The sequence below is a fragment of the Scylla paramamosain genome, chromosome 34, assembly GCF_035594125.1.
Source record: "Scylla paramamosain isolate STU-SP2022 chromosome 34, ASM3559412v1, whole genome shotgun sequence".
Classification (NCBI taxonomy): Eukaryota; Metazoa; Arthropoda; class Malacostraca; order Decapoda; family Portunidae; genus Scylla; species Scylla paramamosain.
In genome coordinates this window covers 15700220-15722031 of record NC_087184.1, presented here as the reverse complement: position 1 = coordinate 15722031, position 21812 = coordinate 15700220, and the positions used below count along the sequence as shown (strand labels likewise).

At 40.5% G+C, this 21812-nt stretch overlaps 3 protein-coding genes across 6 annotated transcripts in view; all 3 read left to right on the top strand.

The window, feature by feature from the left end:
• The first annotated feature begins 8570 nt into the window (after positions 1 to 8570).
• On the top strand, positions 8571 to 12701 carry LOC135090276 (E3 ubiquitin-protein ligase MARCHF2-like). The gene is made up of 6 exons (XM_063986905.1): positions 8571 to 8735; positions 9395 to 9707; positions 10375 to 10538; positions 10997 to 11209; positions 11550 to 11659; positions 11967 to 12701. The coding sequence occupies exons 2-6, from the start codon at positions 9395 to 9397 to the stop codon at positions 12166 to 12168; spliced, it is 1002 nt and encodes a 333-aa protein (XP_063842975.1). The 5' UTR covers positions 8571 to 8735; the 3' UTR covers positions 12169 to 12701.
• Positions 12702 to 13671: 970 nt separating this feature from the next.
• Positions 13672 to 19712, top strand: LOC135090273 (large ribosomal subunit protein bL28m-like). Of its 4 annotated transcripts, XM_063986899.1 has the most exons (9): positions 13837 to 13904; positions 14483 to 14515; positions 15190 to 15395; positions 16051 to 16155; positions 16614 to 16767; positions 17419 to 17562; positions 18079 to 18266; positions 18616 to 18636; positions 19220 to 19712. In XM_063986899.1, the coding sequence occupies exons 3-9, from the start codon at positions 15190 to 15192 to the stop codon at positions 19278 to 19280; spliced, it is 879 nt and encodes a 292-aa protein (XP_063842969.1). In that variant the 5' UTR covers positions 13837 to 13904; positions 14483 to 14515; the 3' UTR covers positions 19281 to 19712. The 4 variants fall into 4 exon arrangements, with proteins under 4 accessions (XP_063842967.1, XP_063842970.1, XP_063842969.1 ...); XM_063986897.1 differs by lacking the exons at positions 13837 to 13904; positions 14483 to 14515 and adding an exon at positions 13672 to 13830; XM_063986898.1 differs by lacking the exon at positions 13837 to 13904 and having other exon boundaries at positions 14497 to 14515.
• Positions 19713 to 20709: 997 nt separating this feature from the next.
• The window catches only part of LOC135090272 (serine/arginine repetitive matrix protein 1-like), a 59587-nt gene continuing 58484 nt past the window's right edge, over positions 20710 to 21812 (top strand). The window contains exon 1 of the mRNA XM_063986892.1: positions 20710 to 20861. The gene's annotated coding sequence lies outside the window, so the exon portion shown is untranslated. The remainder of the gene's footprint in view (positions 20862 to 21812) is intronic.

Genomic DNA, 21812 nt, shown 5'->3' with positions numbered 1-21812 from the left:
CCTTCGTAACTCTTTGTAAAACTTGTCAAATATTTAAAGATCCCTTTCTGCTTCCTTTTATAAGCTTTATGATCTTTTAAACCCTATTTAACGTTCCAAATGTCACCAGTCTAAAGATCATTTGCTTTTTACTTTACAAATCTTCTTAATCCTTTTCAAAAACCTCTCAAACCTTTCCATTTATCACCTTCCTCCTTTAAACTCTTTCTTAATCCTCCGAAACTTTCCTAATATCACCAGTGTTGGGACACGTGGCCTGCTGCCCCTTGCCGTGTGTCGTGGTGATGACCAGCCAGCCCCTCACCAGCCCCTCAGCCACCCAACCCTCACAGTTAATGGGTGATCAGCATAAATACATCTCAATATGTTGCTAGGTAGTTCTCAGTGTTCTTTTCCTACTTGAGTCTACGCAGTGTGGTGGTGTGTGTTGTGTGTACGTGATGTTGTACCTGCCTGCCCACTTATTTACTTCTGTTCTTGTTTATTTTGTTTAGTTGCTTAGTTGTGTGCTATTTGTTTACGTTTTAAAGATTTCAGTGTTTGGTTTGTACGTGTTTGTTCAGAAATTTTGTCTTTTTCGGCCTTTTTCTTCTTATAATGGTGAGATTTTGGGGTTAGTGAGTTTAAAATTGGTTTATGAGATTCTGAGATATTTTTTTTTTAGTTTGTTTTGGGTTTTTTTCATGAGATTTTGAGATTTTAAGATTATTTTATGAATTTTTGGGATATTTTTTTTTGAGTTTGGTTTGAGATTAGTTGATGAGATTTTGAGATTCCTTGGTTTATTTTGAGATTTCGAGATTTTTTGTTTGCTCTGAGGGTGGTTAGTTTGTACTGAGATCAGCCTATGAAAAGGTAAGATCACTGAAATTAGTTTAAGATTACTAACCTCGTTTTGAGATTTGTTACGTGAGATTTCGAGATCAGCAAGTCGATCTTCAGACGAGACACCACTTTGAAACGGGTTATGAAGATTGCACCGGTAACAATACACGAGATTTTGAGATTAGTGACCCTGACATAAGATATTTCGAAACAGGATAAGTTTTTTTTCACATTTCCTTCTAACCAAGGGGTCCAGGGAGAAAGAAAACGCATCCTAGGTTCCCACTCTTTCTCTCATACACAAAGAAAATGTTATACTAGGTTCTCGTTTTCTATCACATACACAGAAAAACGTTATCCTAGCTTCTCTCTCTCTCTCTCTCTCTCTCTCTCTCTCTCTCTCTCTCTCTCTCTCTCTCTCTCTCTCTCTCTCTCTCTCTCTCTCTCTCTCTCTCTCTCATACACAAAGAAAACGTTATACTAGGTTTTCGTTTTCTCTCACACACACAAAGAAAACATCCTAGGTTCCCACTCTCACATGCGCAAAGAAAACGTAATACTAGGTTCCTGCGTTTTCTTCTCATACACAGAGAGAAAACGTTATCCTGGGTCTCTCTCTCTCTCTCTCTCTCTCTCTCTCTCTCTCTCTCTCTCTCTCTCTCTCTCTCTCTTTGGCGGTCACGGGGTCAACCACGTGATTCGCGAGATCGTGAGATGAATAGTACTGCAAGTGTGAATCACAAAGGCGATGACACGCTCACGCACACACACACACACACACATACACACAGTCTCTCTCTCTCTCTCTCTCTCTCTCTCTCTCTCTCTCTCTCTCTCTCTCTCTCTCTCTCTCTCTCTGATAAAACTGTCACTAATAAATGCATGCGTAAGAGAGAGAGAGAGAGAGAGAGAGAGAGAGAGAGAGAGGGAGAGGCTGCAAGTGATAGATAAAGAGCAACCAGCGTGACACTCACCAAGCACATCACTCTTGGTAACACGATACAGCCCAGCCTCTGAACCACCTACACTGTTTGTCTTTCTCCATGGGCAACGTGACTTAGCTTCGCCCTCTGCTGCAGTGCTGAGGGCGTGAGAAAGGCGACTAATATCTGGTAACACTGCTGTCCAATTATCTCGTGCTTCTGACGCTCGTGTTCAGAAATGCTTTGTTCTTTCACCACGATTGTCTTTTCAAAGGCCACATAAGTAATTAGTCGGGTTCTCAAGAGTGTTTCTCCTGTTGATAATGTAGAAATCTTGTTAATCTGTTGCTAGAACCGTAAAAACAACTTTAAAAACTCGTTTGCCATAAAGTTTGATTAAGCTGGTTCTCAAGAGTGTTTCTCCTGTTGATAATGTAGAAATCTTGTTAATCTGTCACTAGAACCGTAAAAATAACCTTAAAAACTCGTATAACTTCACTATGACAATTTTTCAATGCCACAAAGATGATTAGCGGGGTTCTCAAGAGTGTTTCTCCTGTTGATAATATAGAAATCTTGTTAATTTGTCAGTAGAACCGTAAAAACATTCTTAGAAACTCGTGTCACCACCAAAATTGTTTCCCAAGGCCATAGAAGTGATTAGCGGGGTTCTCAAGAGTGTTTCTCCTGTTGATAATGTATAAATCTTGTTAATCTGTCACAAGAACTATAAAAACACTCTTGAAATCCCGTGGAACTTTAGCTACAGAGAACCTTTGGAACGTAGTGAAGATGTGGCGGGGAATTCCTTCAAAATACAGTCCTTTGTTGGAAGATTTTGATGTGTTTTCTTGGTGTCTCTAATTTTCTGAAAGGTTCTCGTGGGTTAAAGGAATGTGATAGCTTGTTCTTGTCTTGGTACCTTGTTTCGTGTTCGTTTTCTTTCTCCCTCGTTTATTCCGTTTTCTTTGTCTACTTTCTTCCTTCCTTCCTCCAGTGTTGTCGCATTTTCTTCCCTCTTCTTCTTCTTCTTCATGTTTCATCTTATCTGTTAACATACTAGTAATCATAACTTTTACTATTCTTCGTTTTCTTTTTTTTTTTTCTAATTTGCTCTCTATTATCATTTTTTTACTTGTACTATATTCATATTTCTTGTACATCATTCGGTACCCTCCCTCTCTCTCTCTCTCTCTCTCTCTCTCTCTCTCTCTCTCTCTCTCTCTCTCTCTCTCTCTCTTTAGAACCTCAACAGTCATGATCTTAATTAACTGAGGTCACCGTTCTGAGTTAAGAAAAGAGGGTCTATGTTACTAAGAGCCATGTGTTTGTCTGTCTGTCTGTCTGTCTGTCCCTCGTGAAAGGTGCATCAATATAAGGTTGATTTTAAGGACATAACCAGAGAGAGAGAGAGAGAGAGAGAGAGAGAGAGGGACGGAGGAACGACAGTTAAACGAAAGATACGAAAGACACTCGCTTTGTGGCACCAGGGTGAGCGAGATGGCCAGGGTGCAGGCAGGGTGAGGGCTGTGGGAGACAGTGACACCCTAGACGTACCCGTGAGTGACGCAGGGTGGCTAATGGATGCGGATGGAATTATAAAGAGCACACCGCCTCACCTTACACACACCAGACAGCCAGGCAGTCACTTCTTGCAGGAGACGGAGTGCCGCAAGGTGTCGTGGCTGCGGTTAATGTTAAGGGGGAATGAAAGGATCGGTAGGGGCAAGAGACAACATATTTCATGTCCTTAGAGGATGAGCTTGGCCTCTCCTGAAGAACAATGGCGGGGAGACGTGGTTCTCATATACGTAACCATAAACGAAGTGACTCAGGGAAAATATAATGCGAAGCTTTAAAACTGAGCTGCGTAGCCCCATCAATCTTTCTTTTTGTTATTAATGGTAGGCCAACGGGGAATATTGAAGCCTTTGAGCACTGAGGACAGAATAACACGTGGCTCTTGTATACGTAACCACAGTCAAACTAACAGAACATAATACTAGAGGAGTTAATCTGAATTACGCACTCAGTCATTCACTAGGGAGAAAATGACTCGCAGTTCTTTTATACGTGACCAAAAGCTAACTGAGAATGTGCAACTAGAAGCTTTAAACTGACTGACGTATTTCATCAGGCTCTCCTCTTTATTTTCTATTTTTAACGACTGGTGCACCAACGCGTGACCTGCGACTCATTAAGCACTGAGGACAGAATAATTCATAGTTCTTATATACTCTGCCACAGACAAGTGACGCAGGGAAAACACAATTAGAGGCTTTCAACTGACCTATGCACCTCATCATTTTAATTTATCATGTCAACGGTGCATCAACGAATATTCAGCCTTTTAAAGCACGGGAGACTAAATGGTACGTTTTTTTTTTTTTTATATAAATACGTAACCATGGACAAACTGGCTGAAGAAAATATTGCCAGAGGATCCAGCACCAGGGTAAACAAACCAGTGATTCATCTTTGTTTCCAACGGTGCATCGACGCATAACCTTGCACCAATGGGGACAAAACGACGTGAATTTACGTAAGAAATAATAAACAATTTGACTGGGGGGAAAAAAATCATACTAGAGGCTTTAAACTAAACTACCCTTTTTGTTTCTTCTTGTGCTTGTTTTTTTTTTAGGTTTTTTCCTTAAGGATTAGCTTTATTTTTCCTTTACTATTGCCATATGTTAAAGGTGTTTTTAAATTAATCGTCTCTTTTTTATATTTTATTACCTCTGATCTTACATAAAAGGTATTCTGCTCTTTAGCGAATAGTCGTTTTTACAAGTTTATTGCCTCTGATCTTATATAAAAGGTGTTTTCTTAAATAAATGATCGTTTTTTTCTTGAAGTTTTACTGCCTCTGATGTTACATAAAAGGCGTTTCGCTTAAGACAGAAAAAACATCCCAAAAAAACAGCCAAAACCCTCAAAAATAGCCCAAAACAAGCCCAACTCGAAAAAAACGAAACAAAACATTATGAACTGATACCTTTGGCTGAGAATGATCATGGTGAGTGATGCTTGTGGACAGTGTGGTAATCAAGGCGGCCAGACACAAGGAAAGTAAGTCACCAGTTCATTATTCTCCCGCCTCCGTGACCTTGCACTTGTCGAATGTTGTTCCGTAAGAGTTCGTGAGGGTCAGGTAAGGAGCTGCCTTGTACCTGCCGAGTGTACCTGTAGGGGAGATTCTAAGTTCTTGTGCAGCTTTTGGTCCTTGAAACAATTGCCTTACCTAACTGCGTGTGCTGAAAATACTAATGACTTTTGTGTTTTGGGTTGTGTAAGCTTGCGAGTGTTTGTGTGTATGTATGTGTGTGTGTGTGTATGTATGTGTGTCCATCTCTCTCTCTCTCTCTCTCTCTCTCTCTCTCTCTCTCTCTCTCTCTCTCTCTCTCTCTCTCTCTATTTTTTTCCGTATGTTTTCCCCTTTTTCCATTTTTCCTTAGCTTCGTTTTTCTTTATAATATAGTAATCATCATAATTTTTGCTAGTCCTTGTGTTCTTTCTTTCTCTTTACTCCTTCCTCTGTTGTTATCTTCTATTTGCACTTTATTCATATTTCCCATACCTTTACTGTTCTTCGTTTCCTTTTTTTTTATGTTATTCCTTCTTCTTTTAGTTCGTATTTATTTATATATCTGATCTTCATATTTTTGGTGCACCCCTACCTCTCTCTCTCTCTCTCTCTCTCTCTCTCTCTCTCTCTCTCTCTCTCTCTCTCTCTCTCTCTCTCTCTCTCTCCCAATAGCAGTGAGTGCGTATGGGTCGACCTTCTCGGATTTCGTGTGGGACTCTAAGTGACACTCAATCCAGGTGACTCAATTAAGGTGACTCTCTTATAGAACAGCTCTAGTAACCCGTGGAAAACCTATACTGCTACTCTCTCTCTCTCTCTCTCTCTCTCTCTCTCTCTCTCTCTCTCTCTCTCTCTCTCTCTCTCTCTCTCTCTCTCTGTGTGTGTGTGTGTGTGTGTGTGTGTGTGTGTGTAAGCGAAATGGTAGGTTGTGTTTCCGGGTTGTGTTGTGGTTGTTATTGTTACTGTTGTTGTTGTTGTTGTTGTTGTTGTTGTTGTTGTTATCTTTTTTTTCTTTTTTTCTTTGTTTTACTTCAATTTTTTTTTTCCTTTTTTTCTGATTTTCTTGTGTTTTTATTGTCTTGTATTCTTTCTCTCTCTCTCTCTCTCTCTCTCTCTCTCTCTCTCTCTCTCTCTCTCTCTCTCTCTCTCTCTCTCTCTCTCTCTCTCTCTCTCTTCGTGTTCACTTTGTTGTTGTTGTTGATACTTCGTCTCCTCCTCCTCCTCCTCCTCCTCCTCCTCCTCCTCCTCCTCCTCCTCCTCCTCCTCCTCTTCTCTTCTTCCATTCCACAAGGAGCCAGTTACTAACCGTTCCAAAACTCCTCCTCTTCCTTCTCCTCCTCTTCCTTCTCCTCCTCCTCCTCCTCCTCCTCCTCCTCCTCCTCCTCCTGCTCCAGCACTAGTATTTACCTGATACGTGGATGAAGAAGAGGAGGAATGATATAACTTAAGCTGCTATGGCGGGCTTGTGTAACGTGTGTGTGTGTGTGTGTGTGTGTGTGTGTGTGTGTGTGTGTGTGTGTGTGTGTGTTTGTGTGTGTGTTCACGTTAGCGACACATGAGGCACCGAGAGAACAGAAGCAAAGAACATGATGCAACGTATCACACACACACACACACACACACACACACACACACACACACACATACACACACACACACGCACATAAATACAAACACAGCTGAAGATGAGAGTTGAATATATCACTCTATAATTGTATTCGCTTATTAAAACATTAACTAGTCCCAGATATATAAATAAATGAGAATAATTAGATAAGTAAATGGATAGATCAATATGAACAATTGAATGAATGAATAAATATATCAGTTACTTAATAAATAAAGAAGTAAATGAAGGAAGAAAAATTTGGGGCTATTATTTCTCAAGAATTGATAAGAAAACATTTGATCTCGTGTTGTTCTGATTTTCTGGTCACGTCTCTTATCAGTCACGTGATTAAGTGGACATTGGTAAGAGATGACGTTTAGAGATAAGATTTACTCATGTCACCGAGATAAAGGTAAAACCTAACTAAATCACGCATTTTTCTTGATTTTTTCTCTTATTATTATTTGTTGTTTTACTTTTCCATGCATTATTACCATTGTTCGCTTGTTTTTGTTCGTCTGTTGGAAGATTCAGTTATCCTAATCTTGATCTTGATGCTACAGGTGACTCGGGCTTGCCTTTACAGCGGCTGCTCCTAAGGAAAAAGCAAACAAAACAAATAATAAGAAAAAAAAAAAAAATGAAGGAAGGAAATCATGGAATCTTAATCTTGTGCTTGAATTGGATATTGCAGGTGACGATTTTTCTTCAGTTAGGTGCCTATAGCAACATATCGGCAGCTGCAGCATTTTTAGTGGGAGAAAATAAGGAGGAAAACCGCAGTAACTTCCATTACACCCAATCAAACCTGAAAACACTCTTGACAAACCACAATAACTTCCACTACAACCATTTAGTCACGAAAATAAATAAATAAATAAAATAAATAAATAAACTGGAAAAAAAAACAATAACTTCCAGTACATTCTTTCAAACATAAAAGCACCCTTGAAGAAATATTCGTTAACTTCTACAACAGCAAAAAAAAAAAAAAAGAAAAATACAGCAAGCAGAAGAACGAAGCCTCAGAGAAAACACGAAGGAAAACCAAAACACTTTTACAGAGAGCAGTCGCAACTCTTATGCAACACCTCGCCTCGTCCCTGTTTGAGGCCCTCGTCCCGGCGCATGGCCCCCTTAAACTGTAACTGATAACCTTCCCCTCTCTCCCACTCTCCCTGTCTCGTACCTCCACCTGTCGTGTTAGATAACGTCTTTCATAACCAAGAGAGGGATACGCTGAGGTGATTATGCCTGGGTTGTACTGCGTTACACATTTTCTTTCATCGTTTCGTACCCTCCTCGATTTTCGTGGCACCTGTTCATGATACTGTATAATGTTCATTTGGTTGCTCCGGTTACGTGTCTCCGAAGCGGATCAGCCTTCTCCCACCTCCTCCAGTATGCTCGGTCCTCTGCACGTTCCTCAGCCGTACTCAAGGAAGCGTAAGGCAAAGGGGATTGTTATTTAAGGGTAGGTTTTGGGAAGGTTTGGAAATATGAATGCTGAAGTTACCAATCAATACTCATTTTCTGTAAAGCGCCAGCAGAGGGCTGTACTGTTGAGGGATAGAAACTTTCCTGAAGGTTTTATAGTCCTTTTTGTTTTAAGCTCAATGAGAAAAACCAATGAATTTTTACATCTTCATTTTTTGCCTTTTATTTATTTATTTTTTTTTTTTTTCTATTCGAGATCAGCAACGAATCATCACCGAAGCTTCACGAAACACTGAGCACGCATTCCTTTCTTACGGTTAGGTCTTCTGTTTTCTTCCTTCTCCTTCCTTTTGTTTCCCTTCCCTGTTCAAAATTCGTATAGTGTCCTTTTTCCTCTCCATTTTCCTTCCCAGATTACACATGAGTCTCTAAAACTTCATGAAACACTGAATAAGTATGAGATTTTTTTTTTCTTTTCATTCCTCTTCACTCCTTCCTTTTCCCTTTTTTCCTCTTCTTATTTCCTCCTTTTTTTCCTCCTTCTCGTCTCCCTATTTCATCTCATTATCCAAAAATCACATACTTTTCCTTTTCCTCCTCCATTTCTCTCCCAGACGACAGAATGAATCACCGAAGCTTCATGAAACACGAAATGAACAAGACGTTTGGTTCCCCTGCATTTCTCTCGCCATCTGCTCCCGGTTCACCTTCCCACCACTCCGCAGGTGTCATTGGCAGGAGCTGGAGTGTACCGGTGGCGCATTACAGGAAGTACAGGTCACGAGGCAAAGGGAGAGGCGCTTCAGGGGTAAACTACGGCGAAGTTACGGGATTACATTAGCGAGAACTGAAGGTAAGCTGGAAAGGTGAAGGATATTTAAGTCTTTACCTTTTATTCTCATTTATTTAGCAACTATACTGGGCTAAATTACCACTACAGATTTTATTAGTTTATTTGTTTATTTTGCATGTCTCAGTGGCCATAACTACATTACAGATTCTAAGGCCATGAAGGGTTGGGGTGAGTACTGTGTAGGCTTGGCAGAGTGAGTGCTGTGCATGATAACAGGACATTGTGCGGGAGGCGCGGCGTGGCGGGACTCGGGGAAGCTTCATTTGCGGGTTACGAATGAAAGTGTTGGCTGTGGTCAGGGTTATTGTTTGATAGGCTGTCATAAATGGACGTATTTTCAAGAGTACTCTATTTTTTTTTTTTTTTTACGTAAGGGTGCACCGGCCAAGGGCAACAAAGAGTATGTAACAGTTGAATTTTTATCCAGGCGTTGGTCTGAAGTTTGAACATAACCGAACGCGAAAATAAAGAATAAAAAAGGCACCTCATTCACATCTAAACAAGCAAACTTTATCCAGCAAACATCACATAACAATTAAATTTTATCCTGGCATTGCTCTGAAGTTTGAACCTAACCCGACACGAAAAGAACAAAGAAATCACGTCAATCACACACAAACAAGCAAATTTTTATCATCATTCCCTTCCTTCGTCACCAGATGGAGAGTAGGAACCCAAAGCCCATCCTGCAGGACTCCCCAGCGCCTTGCATCAGCACTTCCCAGGAGACACAAGACGCTACACCCTCACCCCAGAACACCCCAGCCACTTGCCCCATCCCCATCCCTACCGAGCCGTCCCCCGCCCCCTGGGACTCGAGGGGAGCGCTGCAGGGGGCTCAGGACGGGGGCGGCGGCACTCCCACGGGGGCGTCACGCTTGGAGGAGGTTCAGGTCACTCCCCCAACCTCGCTCACTCGGAGTGCAAAGAGTCGTGTTAGTTTGGTGTCCATGTGTCGGATTTGTCATGAAGGTGAGGTTGTAAGATCTGAAATAACTCGGAACTAACAAGTTGAGTCTTTTTTTCAGTCTATCCCAGTCTATTCCAGTCATCTTTACATAACTATCCTCTTATTTCTCTTTTTTTACTATCCTTGAGCCGCAGAGAAAGCCACAAGGAGCTCTTTCTACCCTTCAGTTTTCCACCTTGTAATTTTCCTAGCTAAACCAAAACATCTTATACTAGCTAAACCAAAACACCTTGTACGCATATGAATATTATCGTACCCCAGGGAAGGCCACTGGAGCTCATTACCCCCTTCAAATGTCCACCATGCAATTCATAACTAAATCAAAACACTTTACATTAAACTATATCATTCACATCTCTTTAACGCATCTTAACTATTCTAGGCTAAACTATATCATTCACATCTCTTTAACGCATCTTAACTATTCTAGGCTAAACTATATCATTCAAATCTCTCAAACGCATCTTAACTACTCTTGAACCCCAGGAGAGGCTAAACTATATCATTCAAATCTCTCAAACGCATCTTAACTACTCTTGAACCCCAGGAGAGGCTAAACTATATAATTCAAATCTCTTAGACGCATCTTAACTACTCTTCAACCCCAGGGGAGGCTAAACTATATCATTCAAATCTCTTAAACGCATCTTAACTACTCTTGAACCCCAGGGGAGGCCAATGGGGCGCTCATGAGACCTTGCAAGTGCTCAGGAACTATGGCATCCGTGCACCGAGTCTGCCTGGAGCGCTGGCTGAACCTGGCGACGAGCGAGAAGTGCGAGCTGTGTGGCCACCGCTACAATCTGCGCTACACGTCCAGGCCTTTCTGGGAGGTAATGAGCTGAGGGTGTAGCGGGGCGGGACGGGCGAGAGAAAGGAAAGACAGGGAGAAAAAACTCAAAGGTAATTGAAACGGGGGGATGTAAATGAGAGGAAGGGAAAAAGAAAAACGATAAAAATGCAGATAGAGAAAAGTTAGTGGGGAAGGGGAATTGTGGACTGAAAGGCATGAGGGACTGTGCAGAGGCTTCATATATTTAATTGGGCGTGAAAGACATGGTCAGTTAGCAAGCTAGTTAATTTGCTAGTCAGTTAGTTGTCAGTCAGTCACTCGGTATGTCAGCCAGCTAATCAGCCAGACAGCCACTCACTCACTGACTTCCTCGACCATTTAATATACTTGACTATCTATATGTATACTCAGTCTCTTTCTTACCTATATATCTATCCACCCATCCAAAGACCCACCCACCTCCACTCAACCACCATCACCTCCCCACTTAACCCACAGTTTCTGATAAAATGTGACAACGATGAGGCACGCCGCGCCCTCAAGGTGGACCTGGTGTGCCTCCTGGTGCTGACTCCCATGGCTGTGCTGTCCGTGTACCTGTGCAGTGCGGGCGCCCTCCAATACCTGCGAGAGAACCATGTGTCCTTCGCTATTTTCACGGATGACCCCAACAGTCTGCACGCGAGTAGGTCTGGACGCCTTGAAGAAAAGGTGTGTGTTGGGGGTTGCTGTGGTGGGCGCGTGAAGCTGTAAATGTTCTGTTTTGTTGCTTCGTTGTGTTTGGTTCGGCTTCATTGTATTTTTGATGCCCTGGGTGTTAAGGTACTGTTGATTTTTCATTTTTTTCTCTTTCTTTATCTTTTATAACTTTTCCATTCGTCTGTTTTATTTATTTATTTATGTATTTATTTATTTATTTTGTTTTGTTACTGTTGTAATGGTGAGGAAAGTTGTTCTTGTGATTACTTATGTTTTTTTTTTCTTTAATAGTTTTTTTAGTGTGTGTGTGTACGGTCCTTCCTTCCGCCAAAGTCTCTCTCTGTCTCCCCAGGACAGTATGGGGTCGGAGCCGATAAAGGCAGGCTGGGAGGCGATGGTGCTGTTGGGGGTGGCGGTGGTGCTGGTGCTTATCTACACCTGCTGGGCCTCCTTCACCTTGAAGTAAGCTTGTGTCTGTCTGTTATTTTGTTTGTATCTGTCTATTTATCTGTCTGTATCTTTATTTTCTTGGTCTATCCGTCTAAGCATTTATCTATTTGTGAATCTAACTAGTTTTCTCAGTCTATATCTGTCTATTTCTGTATCTGTTTATCCCAGCCTGTCTCTGTTCATCTTGTTTATCTATTTTTTTACTTTTTTTTTTTTTTGTTATAAGGAAAAATAATGGAAATAATAATAGTAATAAAAAACATACTTTTAACTCCCGAGATACCACCACCACCACCTACTCTTTCTCTTCCACCGACAGGTACCACGTGAAGGTGTGGCGCCAGTGGAGAGTGGTGCACCAAGACGTGGCTTTGGACTGTACCACGCCCACGCCACGCCACCAATCCTCAGCTCAAGACCCTGAGAGTCCCCCCACGCCCACCACAGGCCCCGCCTACCACGCCCACCAATCCCATTACCCTTTAAACGCCTTGCGTTTCCTTCCCGAGGCCGCGCCTTGAGGGATTTGTCATACTCCTCACAGTTTTCTTTAACCTCCCTTTTGGTTTATCCGTTTTCTATCATGCTCCTTGTATTTTCTCCGTTTTCTGTCATGATCTCTTACTTTTTGTATAGATATTTGCATTATGGTTTTTTCACTAACTTTTTTATATTTCTTCTCGCTTCCATCTTTGCACCTCTTACTCCTCTTCTCCTTTGTATCTTCCTCTCCTTATATTTTTGCTCTTCACGCTTTTTTTTTCTTTTTTGTACTTATTTCGTATATTCTTTTGTATGTTTCCTATGCATAAACCCTTGTACTCTTAATGGACCTCTTAGCAGCCTATTGCTCTAATCTCGCCCAGCACAAAGCTAAAAAGTGATAATTAGTAATAATAATAATAACTGTAGTAATGATATAGACTGGTAAGATAGTTATTTTTGGCTTTTAATTAATTAATACATCCGCCTTTTATATTTTTGTACGTACCAACGTGGATGTGAGATTGTATATATTTTTAAACATGAATAATAATAAATGAATTTCTTAGTCCTTAGTTTTTTTTTTTTATTTGTTTAACAAAAGCACATCATGATCAAATAAGAGTGAAAGAAAGAATGAAGAGGAGATGGCTAGTGATTAATACGTAGACAGCGGGAGACAGAGAGGATGCAAGAGATAGAGATGTAGAGAAGATGAAAGAGACAGACAGAGGGATAAAAAGAGATAAAAACAAATAGGATGAAAGAGACGGAGGCCGAAAGAGAAAGGCGTATGAAGACCGATAGATAGAAAGAATGAAAACACGAGGAAACAAGTGAAAAAAAAATAAACAGACGAAAGAATGAAAACACTAGGAAAAAAAGTGAAAAAAAAAAAAACAGACAGAGGAAGACAAAGTGACGGAGACAGGGAGAAAGAAATAGGGACAAAGACGAAATAGAATGGGAGGCGAGATAAGAAGACAAAGAGGAAGCAAAAGACATCAGGAGACAAGACAAAGAAAGGAATAAGGAGACAGGATAAAGAAAGGAACAAAGAAACAAAACAGAGAGAGAGAGAGAGCTTCGATCATGGTATATTATTGATCTCGTTGTTCATGTTCTTAATACTTTCGTTGATTTCTTCTTCTTCTTCTTCTTCTTCTTCTTCTTCTTCTTCTTCTTCTTCTTCTTTACCGTCTCTGGGTGGGTATCAACAGTGTGCCTTTGTGAGGACACCATGGCAAGGACACGGCCAGTCAGTTATTCAAGCATTTTTTTTTTCTTTTTTGAACGGTGTGTGTGTGTGTGTGTGTTTCGGTTGCTGTGGTGAGGTTTTGATTTATAAACTGAAAGAAAAAATTGAGGAATAGAAGGAGAAGAAAATAAGTAGCAGAGGAAAGGATGAAGAAGAAGAAGAAGAAGAAGAAGAAGAAGGAGGAGGAAGAGAAGGAAGAGATAAATGCATTTTTTATGTATGTATGCATCAGTAACAATAATAACAACACCAATAACTATTATCAACAAAACTACAACTACCATCACAGCCCAATACAGTCCCGGGATTGAGGCACACACACACACACAATGAAAGAAAGGAAATAAAGATCTTTAGAGTTAAAGAGGTGCCGTTACAAAGACTGAATCCCAAACATCATCAGCTGATCTGGTCGGCGCTGCCAAACAAACACAAGACCAACGTGAGTCTTCCCAATATTCTCTCCACTGTCCCGTGCATATTCTGCTTTATTCCTACACTTTATTACCTCGCATTGTACTGTACATCATTTTTGGTCATTTGAGATTTGTAATAGTATGGAAGAATTTGTATTTTTGCTTATTTGTAATATTTTCTTTATGGCCGGTTTGTCTCCCTCTGCCTGCCTTGTTTACCTTCGTTTTGTTTACAGTGGTCCAATCTGTCAACATATGGTGCTCTGCAAAGCCGCCAACATTTACAAAGATAACTTAGTCTTTCTTGATTAAAGAATTGCAGTATAAGTTTGAGGTAGTAATTGAGATCGGTAAATCTCACCAATAGTGGCTCTATGTATGTTACCCCTCTCCAGGTCAAGCACGCTTACGGAAATGGGAAAGCGAGGTGTAGGGAGGCCAGATCTGGGAAGCCTCAAAAGTCTAGGGAAAAACACTGCTTGTGGGGAAAATTCTTAAATCATATTCAACAAACGGAACATCTGTGCCTCCCGTTACGCTGTCCTAACTCTTTGAAGTCACTAACCCTACTAATTGTGAACCTCCGCCCCCATAACCACCGCTGCGCCATCCTAACCAGTAGAATTGCAGTTTACCACAATACATCCTATCTTCTTTCTCTCCTCTCTCCCCAACAAGCTTGAGGACCTTGTGGGAAGGCAAGGTCGTAGGGTAAGGAAAGCCAGATTATGCCAGTTTTATACGTTAATGGAAAAATCTTAGGATGAGACGCCATATTTCGAAAACTGTGCTCTAGCTTAACCTAACTTTGACCTGTTCATGTGTTTATTTTCCTCTCCCTGAATTCCCTCGAAGGACACTAACCTAACCATGGGAGTTTCGACCACCCGCCCCCTGGACTCCCATTAAGGGCACTAACCTAACCTAATGGCTGTTCTTCTGCCAATGTTAATGCTGTAGTACTGTACATGCAAACACACATGGAGGCCAGTGTAAGTGTGCCATTAAAAAAAGTAAAAAACATGAAGTGCAGAAGTAGAGACTGTTGGACTGTTTTTTTTTTTTTTTTATTGGAGGGACACCAGCCAAGGGCAACAAAAGATCTAATAAAAAAAAAGCCCACTGAGATGCCAGTCCCTGAAGGATAAGTGTCCTGAAACCTCCCTCTTGAAGGAATTAAAGTCATAGGAAGGTGGAAATACAGAAGCAGATAGGGAATTCGGAGGTTACCAGAGAAATGGATGAATGATTGAGAATACTGGTTAACTCTTGCTTTAGAGAGGTGGACAGAATAGGGGTGAGAGAAAGAAGAAAGCCTTGTGCAGTGAGGCCACATGAGGAGGGGCTGCATGTGGAGACATACTGTAAAACCTTCATTGTTTCAGATGGCTCAGAGAAGATCAGCTCAGTTCATCCGGGAGATGATCACCAGGCCGTGGAACACCATGAGTGTGTTCCAGCAGGACAACCACCTCTCCCGGGTGCCGGACCACTACAAGAAGTTCTTCTGGGAGTGGAAGTGTGTGAAGCCCAAGCCCGTCCACTACGTCCCCACGCCCGGCAAGTTTGAGCAGCTGCCCAACGGTGACATGTGAGTTGTCCGAGTCTGCCTGGGGGTACTGAGGCGATGTTAACCGTTTCACTGTGACACAAAACAATTATCAGCACCAGAAGCAGTGAGTGAAGTCTTTATAAGCATCTACAAGAAAGTTAGCGATGAAAAGAATACATTTTGCAATTTCTTTCCAGTTCAAAGATTGGATGTGACTGTAGAACAAGTAAAGATGTCTCCGAGTGACTGGTAATTAGGGAAAGGTGTGCCAAGAAAGGTGTGGCAGTCAAAGGGTTAAAATGTTTGTCCCAGGGTTAAGGTAGATTACTTGGGTTAGGTTAGGTTAAGTTAGGCTTAGATTAATTCATTTAGATTAAGTTTAGATTTATTCAGTTAGGTTAAGTTTAGATTAATTTATTTAGGTTAGGTTTGGTTGAGTTATATTTTTAATACCAATATTCCTCTTCTACTTTTCATAATTTAATTTACTGTAATCTTGAAGGAAATTTTTAAATCGCAAAATTTTTTTCATGTTTTTGTACTAGTCCGAACCTTAATTTAAAAGTTTTAAAATGTACGATTTCAAAATTTCTTTCTCATAATATGAATGTTCCTTACTTGATAGATGCATTGCCTTAACTCATTAGTTTCCAGTGTTGTCCACAGCAATGTTTTAATACAAGCTACATTGCAGACTGCCAGTGCAGAACATTCCTCTGCCACTGAAGCAGCCCAAGGAGCTGCACCAGGGCATCTGGGGTGGTGAGGCAGTCATCAAGGGCTTCCAGAAGAGAAAGCCGTAAGTCTGGGGCTGTCAGGCTCGTGTCTTCTCTCAGTAACACATTTCAAGACACCTCTCAAATCTGGAATAATCCTTTTCAGACTGTACTCTTTAGGTAATGACAACTTCAAGATTTTAAATTTGAGGTAATCTGTACTATAAAGAGTTAAAAGTCCAAAATTGGTAAAAACTACCAGTTCAAGCATTGATAAATAAAGGAAAGTAAACATTGACTAAAAACCAGGAAACCCAACATAGATAAAAAAAAAAAAAAAAACAATAACTAGAATCCCAAATTGAAAAGTAAAAAATTGTGATTCTCGTATGATTACCTGAATGTCCCCATTAAGCCCCCTTACCCATACCACCCCATCACTTCTCACCCCCCCCTCACCCTTCACCCCTGCCATCACTCATCACCTTGTCTCTCACTAACCACACCCATCTCACCCATCTCACCCCCTCTCCGCCCCCAGGAACAGGCGACGGGTGCCCCACTACTGGGTGCCGGGTGTCAAGAATTCAGTGGTGTACTCGGAGATCCTGGACCGCCACATGACACTGACAGTCACCGAGAGGACGCTGAAACTCATCGACGACCACTACGGTTTTGACAACTACATCCTGGAGGTCTGGTCTGCCGGTTCTTGTTTTCATTTATTATCACTTTGGTGTGGATAAACTGGGAAGAGAGTGCTGAATGAAATGGGAATGTCTTTGATAGAGGTGAATGGAGGGTGACAGTTGGAGGATGCATGAATAGGGTGTAAGATAAGGTGTGGGTGTACATGATTCCATTGGTGCAAAGACCCAGTTATCTTGCAGGGTTCTATTGAAAGTAACAAGTCTCATGAAGGAGCAGGGGTGAACCAGTTTGTGTTGTCAGGCATTGTTGTGGAAGTGTGTGGCCAGGTGTGGTGTGCTTAAGCTCCTGGGCTGTAGTAGGGTGGGCCACAAGACTGTTCCTCTCCTCCAGGGGCTGACAGGGCTGAGAGTGTGAATGATGTGTGTGTGGGTATGCAGTGGTTTGTCTGGGCTTCCCTTCATAGGATTCCTAGCTTGGTATATACATAGATAGATAGATTGATAGATTTATTTACTCAACATTCATATTTCCCTCCACTCCAAACACCCTTAGTGGACTTCATTTTCATTAATTTTTGTATATTTACTGCCTAACATTCAAAACACTCCTTTCCGTTCAGTTATCCCCAGCAGACGTCATGTTAATTAACCTCTGTATCACTAACCATTCACCCACCACCCACCACTCCCTTTCAGACACCTCCAGCAGACCTCATGTCCCAGCTGGCACTCAAGATCAGGAGGGAGATGCTGCTGGCGCTGGTGAGGGGGACAGTGTACCCCAACAACCCTGCCAAAAAGGAGGAGATTCTGCAGAAGTACGAGAAACATATTATTCCGGTAAGATTTAGGTGCATTTCAGAACTCCAGAGGTGTAACAATGTGGTCAGTGGCTTTCTTTCCACTGGAGGCTGATGGGGCTAAGTGTGTGTGTGTATGTGTGTCTGTGTGTGTGTGTGTGTGTGTGTGTGTGTGTGTGTGTGTGTGTGTGTGTGTTGGTATAATAATAATGATAATAATACATTTTATTTTGCATAAGGTACATGTTTTTGGTATTCCCTTGTAAAAACCCTAATGGAATGATGAAAATAAAGTCTTGTGTAGTAAAAGTAGTACCATAAACATATATAGATATTAAAAAGGGAGAGATGCATATTAAAATTGAGATAAAATATAGACAGATCATCACCATTATTGTTTTCCTATCACTCTCACTTCACAATTCCCACTACAGGAGGAGACATATACAATGCACTTAAGTAACAAAACTAATATCACAAAAATACACATTAAAAAGGGATCATCACCACCATTATTTGTATACCTGTCACTTTCACCTCACCATCACCGCTGCAGGAGGAGGAGGCAGAGTGGTACGGCCTGAACCTCCTGGAAGCGTCGAACAAACAGAAGCTGCTGGAGGAGATTGCCAACCAGCCCCAGCCACTCAAGCACAGGTTCAGGGCAGAGTTTGTGGAGTACCTGAAGACCATGAAGCAGCAGCAGCAGGAGGAGAAGGAAGCAGCTGCACAGGAGAAGCAGAGGTGAGGGGGAAGAGGGGAAATGTGTAGTATGGATGACCTGGCTGTTTACTTTATGGTTCTTTTTCATTTTGTTCGATTTCTTTGGCATTTTTTTTTATTAATATAGTTTCCCATATGTTTTCTTTTCTTTTTTTCTTTGATTTATGTAAGAGGACACAAAAAAAAAAGGGCATTGTTTAGTTTCCAGTATAAAGGACCTGCCTGTGTTTACTTTCCAGCACAGAGAACCCTTTGTTTGCATTTCTAGCCCACTAAACCTAAGGAGAATTAATCCCACTAACCTAAGGAACCTTTTAACTTTGACCCCTTACAAAATGTTTCCTCTTAACCTTCTTTCCTTTCCTCCAAGCTCACCTGGACTAGACCCAAGGTACGTGGATTAATTAATGTCTTACCTATCCAATTCTTTAAGATATGCACCTCAAATCAGGTAATATATTAAACATTTATTATTTCAGTGTGATGCAAAGACAGTTTCTCTCTCTCCTCATGTAATATTACCCGTAGTGGACAAATAAGTAGTGATTTAAAGAGTTAATATCCCCAAATATAGTCTTACCATATCTCTTACTGAGTTCAAGGCCTGTCTGAGCAGTCCTAACTTTCTGAATGTTAAATTGACCTATCCTACAATCCTATCCAGTCCTGCAATTAACATCCTTCTAAATCCTATCCTTATTAATCCTACCTACCCCTCCTTAAACGTCCTTCAGAATTCCTACTCCATCCTACCACAGGCATCCTTTTGTAATCCTACCCAGTCCGTGAAAGATCCTACAGACTCTATATCTCTCTATATATCCTTCAAAATCCAGCTTTTCCTCATAGCATCCTTCAGAATCCTATCTAGTTCTCTTGGCATCCTACAGAGTTGTACCTATCCTTCCCTAAGTGTCCTTGAAGAGATCTTAGAGTCCTTTATCACAAGCATCCCTCTCCCCTTTCTCTTGCAGTCTGTCCCCAAGTAGCTGGCTGTCCAAAGTGAATCCTTTTGCCAAGAAGCAGGATGAGTGAAAGAGAGGGAGATGTTGAAGATTACGAAGGAGAACGGAAAAGAACAAAAAGGAAGGGAAAGGTGTCGAAGATTTGGCAAGAAAAGGAACAAGGAAAGTGTTTATTGAGATTGAGAAGGAAACAGGGAAAGGAGAAGGAAGGAAGAAAGACAGAAAGAAGAAAAAAAGAGAAAAGTATTGAAGACTAGGGAGGAAAGCAGAAGAAGAAAGAAGGAAAAATGCTGAATGTTAGAAAGAAAATGGAAAAGGAAAACAAGAAGGAATATTGAAGACTATGAAGGAAAAAACAAAAGAAAAACTGAAAACTATCGAAGATTAGAAAGAAAAAAAAAGAAAAAAGTATGAAAATGAAAGAAAAGAGAATGGTAGACGTGTTTTGTGTTTTGTACAGATAAGTTATAAGTAAAATGTGTAATTAAAGAGAGAGGTATATTGAAGTGGTTTTCCTTAAATTTTGTTGGTAAAGGTGACTGGATGAGAGAGAGAGAGAGAGAGAGAGAGAGAGAGAGAGAGAGAGAGAGAGAGAGAGAGAGAGAGAGACTAAATTAGATACGTGAATGAATACAGACAGACAGAGATAAATTTATGAAGAATGAAAGATATATTGACAAATAAAGAGACATACAAACTTAAAAAAGAAAAGAAGGTAGACAGGGACTTTAAGAGAGAGACAGACAGACAAAAAAAATTAAAGAAAGGCAGGCAGACGGACAAAAAGACACGCACAAACTTGGAAAGGAAGGTAGACAGACAGACGGGCAGAGACAAAAAAGAGAGAGGTAAAAATAGAGAGTTGTAAGACAGTATAATCTAAAATATTTCCCAATTAGTCCATAAGAATGACTGGATCTCTCTCTATGTGTGTGTGTGTGTAGGAGTTACACACACGCGCACACACCTGAAAATGTACATACATACTAGCCAACAATAAAATTTCATAGTCTGTGTTCAACGTAGTATTTAAATAAAAAGGAACAGTGGAATATTACATGAACACGCAAAAATAGGCCAGCAGATACGATGAATAAGTAAATAGAATGAAAAATCAGCTGAATGAATTATTGAATACTCGTAAATAGAACAAGAAATAGAAGAATAGATAAAATAAGATAGGAAAAAAAAAAAAGGCGTTAATTTCACACATCAAATATGATTAAACAACATACTATAACCAAAAATAACAATAAGAACAAGTAGATAGTAAATAAAGTATGAAATTATTAATAGTCCCTTTTAGTGACTCCAGATGATGATAACGAAAGTATCCGGTAACTTCTTGGATAACTTGTAATGAAAAAGAAAAATTATCGTACATCTTCACCTTTCTCGATGCTATATAAATAGAAAATTCAGTACATAATAAATACTATCAGAAATACTTAATGATCTCCTTTAATGTAAAAAGAACACAGCATCAAGTAACTTTCTTGCAGAGTATAGTTAGGGAATGTTTACTTAAGTCAGGCCGAGCCGACTCAGCCGAGTAGCGCCTCAGTATCTCCTCAACATCCGTGAGGGGAAGGTGTACCGTGTGTTGTGCTCCCCAGTGTGTTAAGTGAAGGCTCTGTCATCCCTGTTCATAGTAAGTTGTGCTTCTTTATTTAGTTACTGTTTTGTTTGAGGTGTTGCTCTTGTGTTCTTCGCTATTTCAGGTTTGTAATGGATGGGAGATTATTATTATTATTATTATTATTATTATTATTATTATTATTATTATTATTATTATTATTATTACTACTACTACTACCTTTGTTGTTGGTAGTGTTGTTGTTATAGCTATTTTTGTTCTTACAGTTTTCGTTGTTATTCTTTGTTCTTTTTTTTCGTAACTGAATATTTGAATTGAACAAAAAAAAAAAAAAAAAAAAACGAATAAAACAAAAATAAATAAAACAAAACAGCAAAATAAGAAACGTTCAATTTTTAAAACTAGTATTTTTCTAACATTTAAACGAACTAGAGAGAGAGAGAGAGAGAGAGAGAGAGAGAGAGAGAGAGAGAGAGAGAGAGAGAGAGAGAGCAAAACATTCATCGGCAAGGCAAAAAGAAAAAAAAATTGAAAAAAAAGAAAAAGACAAAAATAGATAAATCATTGCATTGAATATACAGGAATCCTTCAACAACCAATCAGAGCAAGCTTTTACTCAATACGCTCTTCTGATTGGCTGGAAGAAGCGAGCATACATCCACACCACTTTCCTTACACACACACACACACACACACAGGTTGTCTCTCATCCTTATAAGGAGCACAGGGGACTGACTGAACGGCTCACACACACACACACACACACACAGGAGAGGGTCTTTTTAAGTTAGATATATGTGGAGTTAGTATATTGTGTGTAGTAGTAGTAGTAGTAGTAGTAGTAGTAGTAGTAGTAGTAGTAATAGTAGTAGTAAGCTGTAGTAGTTTTGATGGTTGTGGTGGTGATGGTGGCGGTAGTTTTATGAATACGTAGATACTGAGAGAGAGAGAGAGGGAGAGAGAGAGAGAGAGAGAGAGAGAGAGAGAGAGAGAGAGAGAGAGAGA

Excerpts from the sequence above, each read along its gene's own strand:
- LOC135090276 (XM_063986905.1), top strand. The coding sequence starts at position 9,395 with ATGGAGAGTAGGAACCCAAAGCCCATCCTGCAGGACTCCCCAGCGCCT. Across the intron at positions 11,210-11,549 it reads CTGGACGCCTTGAAGAAAAG|GACAGTATGGGGTCGGAGCC; the intron begins GTGTGTGTTGGG and ends CTGTCTCCCCAG. Across the intron at positions 11,660-11,966 it reads TGGGCCTCCTTCACCTTGAA|GTACCACGTGAAGGTGTGGC; the intron begins GTAAGCTTGTGT and ends TTCCACCGACAG.
- LOC135090273 (XM_063986897.1), top strand. The coding sequence starts at position 15,190 with ATGGCTCAGAGAAGATCAGCTCAGTTCATCCGGGAGATGATCACCAGG. Across the intron at positions 16,768-17,418 it reads TTGACAACTACATCCTGGAG|ACACCTCCAGCAGACCTCAT; the intron begins GTCTGGTCTGCC and ends ACTCCCTTTCAG. Across the intron at positions 18,267-18,615 it reads GCTGCACAGGAGAAGCAGAG|CTCACCTGGACTAGACCCAA; the intron begins GTGAGGGGGAAG and ends CTTTCCTCCAAG.